We start from the raw sequence: 9,973 nt of genomic DNA, 5'->3' as shown, positions 1-9,973 counted from the left end.
TATTTTGACATGAAGCAGCAGGACCGTTTACGGAAGTACGCGTTCTTCGCCGACGATGAAGAAGAAGCCGAAAAGGTGTTTTCTTTGCCTGCTAGGATAGCTAACTGGCTAGTATATTTCTTGGATAAGTCATTCCTTCCCTTTCTCTTCATAAAAATCCGAAGCAATAAGTTATTTGGAGGTGAAATATGGGTATGTATTAGCTGATGTACACATTGCATAGTTTTTTTTGGTAACTATCAGTTGCTTCGGCCCTCAAGCCAAGGCTTGTGTTAGCGAGCTACAATAGGTTTTATAACTAACCCAAGATAGACCAGAGCCTGTTGTTTCCAATGGGAGCAAACTTATCATAATGGGCAGGACAAGCAAGGAGGTGGGCTGAGCCAAGGACGAGCTACTGACATCCGATTGGTGCATTCTAGCATTTATTTGTATATTTCCGTTAGGGAACGCCTACGCTGTGAAGTGCGCATGTGCGGTAACTCAATTCGTCCTTGCGCTCCTTGGAAATATAGATTTTTTTGAAACTTTGGCAAAGCTAAGGGTAAAGTCTACAAAAAATCAGTTTGTTACAGATTTTAGTTTTGGAAACACAAAACTGTATGGAGATCCACATTTTTTATCGATGAGAAAATTAGCAGAATGTTGGCCATAATTAATCTCGCTTCATCGTTTCCTACTGCCAGGCACTGGGCTTCCTCTCAGAACCATATTTGGTAGTGAGTGGAAACGCCAACAGGACGCTTTACATTTGTACATCCAGTGAAATATCTGCCTCATTGTTCTAACTGTGACAATAGTGTGTGATTACTGCCAACAATTTGGGCGTTCCTGCATGATTACTGCCCCCCCCACACACACACACTTTCCTAGCAAGGAGGACTCCGGTACTCAGCGGGCCGGGGCGGAGTACACTGTCCTAGCTAGGAGGACTCCGGTACTCAGCGGGCGGGGGCGAAGTACACTGTCCTAGCTAGGAGGACTCCGGCACTCAGCGGGCGGGGGCGAAGTACACTGTCCTAGCTAGGAGGACTCCGGTACTCAGCGGGCGGGTGCGAAGTACACAGTCCTAGCTAGGAGGACTCCGGTACTCAGCAGGCGGGGGCGAAGTACACTGTCCTAGCTAGGAGGACTCCGGTACTCAGCGGGCGGGGGCGAAGTACACTGTCCTAGCTAGGAGGACTCCGGTACTCAGCGGGCGGGGGCGAAGTACACTGTCCTAGCTAGGAGGACTCCGGTACTCAGCGGGCGGGGGCGAAGTACACTGTCCTAGCTAGGAGGACTCCGGTACTCAGCGGGCGGGGGCGAAGTACACTGTCCTAGCTAGGAGGACTCCGGTACTCAGCGGGCGGGGGCGAAGTACACTGTCCTAGCTAGGAGGACTCCGGTACTCAGCGGGCCGGGGCGAACTGTCCTAGCTAGGACTGGGGGCTTAGCTAGCTAGGAGGACTCCGGTACTCAGCGGGCGGGGGCGACACTGGGGGGACTCCGGTACTCAGCGGGCGGGGGCGAAGTACACTGTCCTAGCTAGGAGGACTCCGGTACTCAGCGGGCGGGGGCGAAGTACACTGTCCTAGCTAGGAGGACTCCGGTACTCAGCGGGCGGGGGCGAAGTACACTGTCCTAGCTAGGAGGACTCCGGTACTCAGCGGGCGGGGGCGAAGTACACTGTCCTAGCTAGGAGGACTCCGGTACTCAGCGGGCCGGGGCGAAGTACACTGTCCTAGCTAGGAGGACTCCGGTACTCAGCGGGCCGGGGCGGAGTACACTGTCCTAGCTAGGAGGACTCCGGTACTCAGCGGGCCGGGGCGGAGTACACTGTCCTAGCTAGGAGGACTCCGGTACTCAGCGGGCGGGGGCGAAGTACACTGTCCTAGCTAGGAGGACTCCGGTACTCAGTGGGCGGGGGAGAAGTACACTATCCTAGCGAGGAGGACTCCGGTACTCAGCGGGCGGGGGCGAAGTACACTGTCCTAGCTAGGAGGACTCCGGTACTCAGCGGGCCGGGGCGAAGTACACTGTCCTAGCTAGGAGGACTCCGGTACTCAGCGGGCCGGGGCGAAGTACACTGTTCTAGCTAGTTAGCTACCATTGTCGCACCCGCCTCTTCTTCTTCTGTGGGGTCTGTTGGCATCCAACGCTATGGTACATTACTGCCTCCTTCTGTACTGGAGCGCCATCACCTCTGTACCGGAGCCCTAGCTTAAAAATGGACCAATCGAAGAATAGAGAGGTGTTCCTGCAGTTGCAGGAATGCCCACATGCAGGAACGCCTCCAATTATTGGCTGCAATTTCACCCTTCTCGCTAGCTACAGTAGCCAAACTACATGTGTGTTGTTCAAGACAAAAGGGTTTCGGTTAGCAGCAACGTGCATATTCCATTGAACAACAGTGGTAACGATTTATCCGTGTTTATAAACGCGTATAAAATGTGACAGGATGACGTTTTCCTATGATATCATGTTGGCAGAACATACTGTCGCTACATGATATCATAGGAAAACGTAGCTACAGTATGTTCTGCCAACATGATATCATAGGAAAACGTCGCTACAGTATGTTCTGCCAACATGATATCATAGGAAAATGTCGCTACAGTATGTTCTGCCAACATGATATCATAGGAAAACGTCGCTACAGTATGTTCTGCCAACATGATATCATAGGAAAATGTCGCTACAGTATGTTCTGCCAACATGATATCATAGGGAAACGTCGCTACAGTATGTTCTGCCAACATGATATCATAGGAAAACGTCATCCTGTCACATTTTTGCAAATAGTTTAGAATCAAACAATTGATGCATTTGTCAATTGGCTATGCTCCCAGCAGGCTTTGGGGTGCCAATGTGAAAAGATGAGCATCAACTAGAGGTCGCCCGATTAATCGGAATTGCTGATTAATTAGGGCCGATTTCAAGTTTTCATAACAATCGGTAATCAGCATTTTTGGAAACCGATTATGGCCGATTACATTGCACTCCACGAGGAAACTGCGTACGAGAGTGCAGCAAGGAGCCAAGGTGAGTTGCTAGCTAGCATTAAACGTATCTTATAAAAATCAATCAATCATAATCACTAGTTATAACTACACATGGTTGATGATATTACCAGTTTATGTAGCTTGTCCTGCGTTGCACATAATCGATGCGGTGCCTGTTAATTTACCATCGAATCACGGCCTACTTCGACTTCGCCAAACGGGTGATGGTGATGATTTAACAAGCGCATTCGTGAAAAAAGTTGCACCAATGTGTACCTAACCATAACCATCAATGCCTTTCTTAAAATCAATACACAAGTATATATTTTTAAACCTGCATATTTAGTTAATATTGCCTGTTAACGCAAATTTCTTTTAACTGGGGAAATTGTGTCACTTCTCTTACATTCTGTGCCAGCAGAGTCAGGGTAAATGCAGCAGTTTGGGCCGTCTGGCTCGTTGTGAACTGTGTGAAGACCATTTCGTCCTAATAAAGACCATAATTCATTTGCCAGAATTGTACATAATTATGGCATAACATTGAAGGTTGTATAATGAAACAACAATATTTAGACTTAGGGATGCCACCAGTTAGATAAAATACGGAATGGAATAGCACATATGCACTTGTACTTTCTTCTCCAACACTTTGTTTTTGCATAATTTAAACCAAATTGAACATGTTTCATTATTTACTTGAGGCTAAATTGATTTTATTGATGTATTATATTAAGTTAAAATAAGTGTTCATTCAGTATTGTTGTAATTGTCATTATTACAAATATATATATAGAAAACAATCGGCCGATTAATCGGTATCTGCTTTTTTTTGTTCTCCAATAATCGTTATCGCCTTTGAAAAATCATAATCGGATGACCTCTAATTGTGACCCAACCTCCTCCCTCTCTCATCTCTTTCCCCCTCCTGGCAGAACCCCCATTTCCTCTGCTCTCCCTGGGTGTCCTGGTCCCTCCTCTCCGGATGATGTCAGCACTCATGTGGCAGGTGGTGCGCCTGGGCAACATAAGTCAGTATGGGAAATTGGAGGAGTTTGTTTCCATGGTCACAGAGGCGGTTCCAGATCTCCTGTCCAACAGACAGAGGTGGCTGCTGACCCTGGCACTCAGAGGACGGGTAAGAGACTCCCTGATAGATTGTAAGAGATTCTCAGCCTGTTTCGAGAGTCTAGGTTTCAGCAAGGCTCAGTGCAGAATCACTGAGCTTGCACCCTAAATAACAAACTCAGTCAAATTCAATCTGGGGTCCAGATTAGCAGTTTGCTCAGGCCAATCACCTGGAAGGTTCTCTTTGTGATTGGAGGCTAAAAATAGGAGGTCGCACATATAAGTTTGCTTGTTGCGGGTGTATGGGGGTAGAAGAAATACCCACTGCTCTTGCTAGTATCACTTATGGTTTATTAAGGTTGTGTGATTGGAGGCTACATATGGGTTGAATTCATGTAACAGTTGGTAACTGTTTGGTTCTTGTCTCAGGTGAGTCTACAGCTATTAGGGTCTGGACATCCTGATGACCTCAAGGCTGTTCAAACCCACCTGGATAGAATCACAGCATCTGGTCTCAAACAGGTGAGTCTTTTAATCAACTGGTGCGTAATTCTGACAAGCCTGCTCTCTTAAAAAGTAAGCAGTACGGGCCGGTTTCCCTGACACAGACTAAGCCTAAAAAGCACTTTCAAAGGAGATTCTCCAGGACGAGGGTCAGTCTGTGTCCTAGAAACCGCCACTGTGCAGCTTGTTTGTCTGGACTCTTATGTGTTGCAGTCAAACGATGCCGCGATTGAATTTGCTGAATCCAACTTCCTGAAGCTGATCCAGAGCCTAGTGGAAGACCCAGATAGGAGGGAACACTTCTTCAAGGTAAGATAGAGCCTAGTGGAAGACCCAGATAGGAGGGAACACTTCTTCAAGGTAAGATAGAGCCTAGTGGAAGACCCAGATAGGAGGGAACACTTCTTCAAGGTAAGATAGAGCCTAGTGGAAGACCCAGATAGGAGGGAACACTTCTTCAAGGTAAGATAGAGCCTAGTGGAAGACCCAGATAGGAGGGAACACTTCTTCAAGGTAAGATAGAGCCTAGTGGAAGACCCAGATAGGAGGGAACACTTCTTCAAGGTAAGATAGAGCCTAGTGGAAGACCCAGATACCCAGAACACTTCTTCAAGGTAAGATAGAGCCTAGTGGAAGACCCAGATAGGAGGGAACACTTCTTCAAGGTAAGATAGAGCCTAGTGGAAGACCCAGATAGGAGGGAACACTTCTTCAAGGTAAAATGCTTCTCCAAGTCACACCGATACAGATCCCCAACTGATGCACTGCACATAATCAGATCAAGTTGACCTCATGTTTAGTGTTAACCTAAATACAAGGGCGTATGCAGTTTTAGACTATTGTAACAGGCTGTACGTCTCTCTTGTACAATAGGTTGTGTTCCCCGTGGAGTATGGACCGAGCTTTGACTCGGCGCTGCAGACTCTGGTGTGTCATTTGCTGTCCAGACTGGAGGAGCTGCTGCCTGTCCCTGACTTCAAACAGGTACAGACACACCGAGCTGACCCAGAACCACAGTAAGATAGAGAAACAATAGCTATTTCTAGTTCTGAACAGTAAACTGGGTTCACGAAGGTAAAACATATAAGGAAAATTGCATTTATGTAAATCCTTGTCATCACAATAACTGTCATTTTCACCACCGTTGTCTCTGCTGTCTCTAGACTGCTCTGTTGATCAGTGGTGCCCCATCTGTCCTGGAGGACTTCATGTGCAGTGCCTCCCATGCAGAGGATCTGAAGTCCCTGCTACAGAACCCACAGTGCCACGGGAAACTCAAGCTGCCCAAGAGCGGTAAGTCTCTTGTCTGAGTTCCAAATGGCTCTCTTCCCTTAGCGCCTCTGCTTAAAAGTAGTGTTCTCTCTAGGGAAGGGGTGTCAAACTCATTCCATGGAGGGCTGACTGTGCTGGTCTTTGTTATTTCCTTTCAGTTTGTGTCCAATGAATTTTGACATGCAGGTGAGGTTGGCTAATCAGTGACCTTAATAGGTCAATCGAGTAGGGAGGGAGGAGTGGAAGACCGGGCCCACCATGGAGTAGTTTGACACCCAGATAGGAGGGAACTTCCAAGGTAAGATATTAGGTACACAGATACCCCACCCGGTACACCCCCTTCACCCAGATAGGAGGGAACCTTCAAGGTAAGATAGAGCCCCCAGATACCCAGAACACTTCCCCAAGGTAAGATAGAGCCTAGTGGAAGACCCAGAGACCCCACTGCCAAGGTAGGATAGAGCCCCCAGATAGCACCGGTAAGATCCCCCACCCGGAACACATCCCCACCTGGTGGAAGACCCAGAGACCCAGAACACTGCTTCAAGGTAAGATAGAGCCTCCAAGACCCAGATAGGACAACCCCACCCAAGGTAAGATACCCCCCACCCAGATAGGACCCCACCTTCAAGGTATGATACACCTCAAGACCCAGATAGGAGGGGACACCCCTTCAAGGTAAGATCCCCTAGTGGAAGACCCAGATAGGAGGGATCCCCTTCACCCGTAAGATAGAGCCTAGTGGAAGACCCGATAGGAGGGAACACCCAAGGTACATAGAGCCTACCCGGACACAGGGAACCACCCGGTAAAATCCCCCACCCGATACAGATCCCCCACCCGATGCACTGCACATAATCAGATCCCACCCGTTTAGTGTTAACCTAAATCCCCGTACCCAGTTTTAGACTATTGTAACAGGCTGTACCCTCTCTTGTACAATATCCCCCTGCCCGGTTTGACACATCCCCATTTGCTGCCAGACTGGAGGAGCTGCTCCCCCTGACTTCAAACAGGTACAGACACCCCCAGAACCACAGTAAGATAGAGAAACAATAGCTACTAGTTCTGAACAGTAAACTGGGTTCCCATATAAGGAAAATTGCATTTATGTAAATCCTTGTCATCACAATAACCCACCCCGGTCTCACATCCCCCACCCTGTTGATCAGTGGTGCCCCATCTGTCCTGGAGGACTTCATGTGCATCCCCCACCCAGAGGATCTGAAGTCCCTGCTACAGAACCCACAGTGCCCGGGAAACACTGCCCAAGAGCCGGTACACACTCCTGACCCAAATGGCTACACACCCCGCCTCTGGTAGTGTTCTCAGGGAAGGGGTCCCCCACCATGGACACATCCCCCTTTGTTATTTCCTTTCAGTTTGTGTCAATGACACCCCACCCGAGGTTGGCTAATCATCCCCTTACCAATCGAGTAGGGAGGGACCAGGCCCACCATGGAGTAGTTTGACACCTTTGATGGAGGGAATCCCCCACCCGGTACACATCCCCCACCCGGTACACACCCCCATCTGGTACACCCCCACCCGGTACACATCCCCCACCCGGTACACATCCCCCACCCGGTACACATCCCCCACCCGGTACACATCCCCCACCCGGTACACATCCTCCACCCGGTACACATCCCCCACCCGGTACACATCCCCCACCTGGTACACCCCCACCCGGTACACACCCCCACCCGGTACACACACCCCCACCCGGTACACACACCCACCCGGTACACACCCCCACCTGGTACACACCCCACCCGGTACACCCCCACCCGGTACACACACCCCACCCGGGTACACACCCCCACCCGGTACACACCCCCCCCGGTACACCCCCCCCGGGTACACACCCCCCACCCGGTACACCCCCCCCGGTACACACCCCCCGCCCGGTACACCCCCCACCCGGTACACACCCCTGCCCGGTACACACCCCCCCGGTACACCCCCACCCGGTACACACCCCCTGCCCAGGGTACACCCCCCCCGGTACACACCCCCCGCCCGGTACACACCCCCCACCCGGTACACACCCCCCCCGCCCGGTACACACCCCCCACCCGGTACACCCCCCCAGGGTACACCCCCCACCCGGTACACCCCCCCCGGTACACACACCCCCGCCTGGTACACCCCCCGGCCCGGTACACACCCCCACCCGGTACACACCCCCACCCGGTACACACCCCCACCCGGTACACACCCCCACCCGGTACACCCCCCGCCCGGTACACACCCCCTGCCCGGTACACACCCCCCGCCCGGTACACCCCCTGCCCGGTACACATCCTCTGTCTGACAATCTGTAGATTAAATGCAACGCCAATATAATCTTAATCATCTAATAATCTATATAATAATCTATATAATAATCTATATAATAATCTATATATGAATCTATATAATAATCTATATAATAATCTATATAATAATCTATATATGAATCTATATAATAATCTATATAATAATCTATATAATAATCTATATAATAATCTATATAATAATCTATATATGAATCTATATAATAATCTATATATGAATCTATATAATAATCTATATAATAATCTATATAATAATCTATATAATAATCTATATAATAATCTAATTGTTTCCCCATCTTCTTTCCATTGGTCCTTGTTGTCACTGGTCAGCTCCTTCGCAGATAGAGGACCATCTCCTCTGCTCCTTATCCCTTCCTCCCTCACTGAGACTGGGTAATGCCTCGCACCACAGCGCCAGCGAATCCAAAGCCTTCCCTGACTGTGAGAACCCGCCCCTGCAGGTCAGAGATAACCAGGGGACTATGACTGACAATTTGAGTGGCCAATGGGCTGAGTCCAAAACAAGTATAGATCAAAACGTGATTGGAACAGATTCAGTAGAAAACCAAGGAGGTTCTCAGCGAACGGAGAACCAGAAAGACGTGAAGGAGAAAGATGTGGAAAGACAAAGTGCAGGAAGGAAAGCAGTAGACACGGAGCACCAATACTGTCTGAGCACCAATACTGCTCCTCAAACTGCTGACCAAGACACGGCACCATCAGCCAGCCAACAAGCTGCCTCAGCCTCCACCTCGGCCTCTGCCCAGGACACCACCTCAACATCCACCTCGAGCACCCTGCCGTCCTCGTCCGGTGTGTCACCCGAGCAGCCGCGGCAGCGCGTGGCCCACAGGTGTCCCCAGTGCGGCCGTTGTTTCATCTACCGCTATAAGATGCTGGAGCACCAGAGACTCCACACGGGGGAGAACCCTTACAAGTGTTCCCAGTGTGGTAAGACCTTCAGAAGGTCCTCGGAGATGTCCACCCACCGCCGAACGCAGTGCTCCAACGCTGCCTATGTCTGTATTAAATGCGGAAGCAGTTTTGGGTCGGTCAGAGAGCGGGTCAGCCACCGGTGTTGTCGTAGCAAAGCGGCGGCGGCGCCGAAGTTTGAATGTCCACAGTGTGGGAAGAACTTCAAGTGGTACAACTCGTTACAGAAACACCTGGTAACCCACACCAGGAAGAAGGGCTTCAATTGCAGGTACATTAACATGACACGGTTACCGTCCCAAATGGCACCCTATTCCCTACATAAAGTGCTTCATTCTGTAAGGGGGGAGACCTAGTCAGCTGTACAACTGGATGCCTTCAACTGGAATGTGTCTTCCGCATTTAACCCCTGGGGAACAGTGGGGAACAGTGGGGAATTGTGGGGAACAGTGGGGAACTGTGGGGAACAGTGGGGAACAGGGGGGAACAGGGGGAACAGTGGGGAACAGTGGGGAACTGTGGGGAACAGTGGGGAACTGTGGGGAACAGTGGGGAACTGTGGGGAACAGTGGGGAACAGTGGGGAACAGTGGGGAACAGTGGTTAACTGTGGGGAACAGTGGGGAACAGTGGGGAACAGTGGGGAACTGTGGGGAACAGTGGGGAACAGTGGGTAACTGTGGGGAACTGTGGGGAACAGTGGTTAACAGTGGGGAACAGTGGGGAACAGTGGGGAAAAGTGGGGAACAGGGGGGAACTGTGGGCAACAGTGGGGAACTGCCTTGCTCATTGACAGAACAACATATTTTTCCCTTGTCAGCTCAGGCCCTACACTCTAACCACTAGGCCACCCTGCCGCCTCTACACTCTAACCACT

General features: G+C 50.3%; 1 protein-coding gene across 21 annotated transcripts in view; it reads left to right on the top strand.

The window, feature by feature from the left end:
- The window catches only part of LOC118375984 (zinc finger protein ZFMSA12A-like), a 28,560-nt gene that overhangs the window by 895 nt on the left and 17,692 nt on the right, over positions 1–9,973 (top strand). For 20 of the 21 annotated variants that reach the window (XM_052509527.1, XM_052509538.1, XM_052509547.1 and 17 more), the window contains exons 1-7: positions 13–192; positions 3,917–4,119; positions 4,479–4,571; positions 4,767–4,862; positions 5,427–5,537; positions 5,717–5,846; positions 8,495–9,368. In XM_052509527.1, coding sequence (XP_052365487.1) covers positions 189–192; positions 3,917–4,119; positions 4,479–4,571; positions 4,767–4,862; positions 5,427–5,537; positions 5,717–5,846; positions 8,495–9,368 — 1,511 coding nt within the window. In that variant the 5' untranslated portion in view covers positions 13–188. Of the gene's footprint in view, positions 1–12; positions 193–3,916; positions 4,120–4,478; positions 4,572–4,766; positions 4,863–5,426; positions 5,538–5,716; positions 5,847–8,494; positions 9,369–9,973 lie in introns of those variants that run through there. The other variant, XM_052509528.1, reaches the window with a different exon arrangement.

This window comes from Oncorhynchus keta, unplaced genomic scaffold (genome assembly GCF_023373465.1).
Source record: "Oncorhynchus keta strain PuntledgeMale-10-30-2019 unplaced genomic scaffold, Oket_V2 Un_contig_4700_pilon_pilon, whole genome shotgun sequence".
NCBI lineage: Eukaryota > Metazoa > Chordata > Actinopteri > Salmoniformes > Salmonidae > Oncorhynchus > Oncorhynchus keta.
The sequence above is the reverse complement of the archived record's forward strand: the minus strand, read 5'-3'. Positions and strand labels throughout refer to the sequence as shown.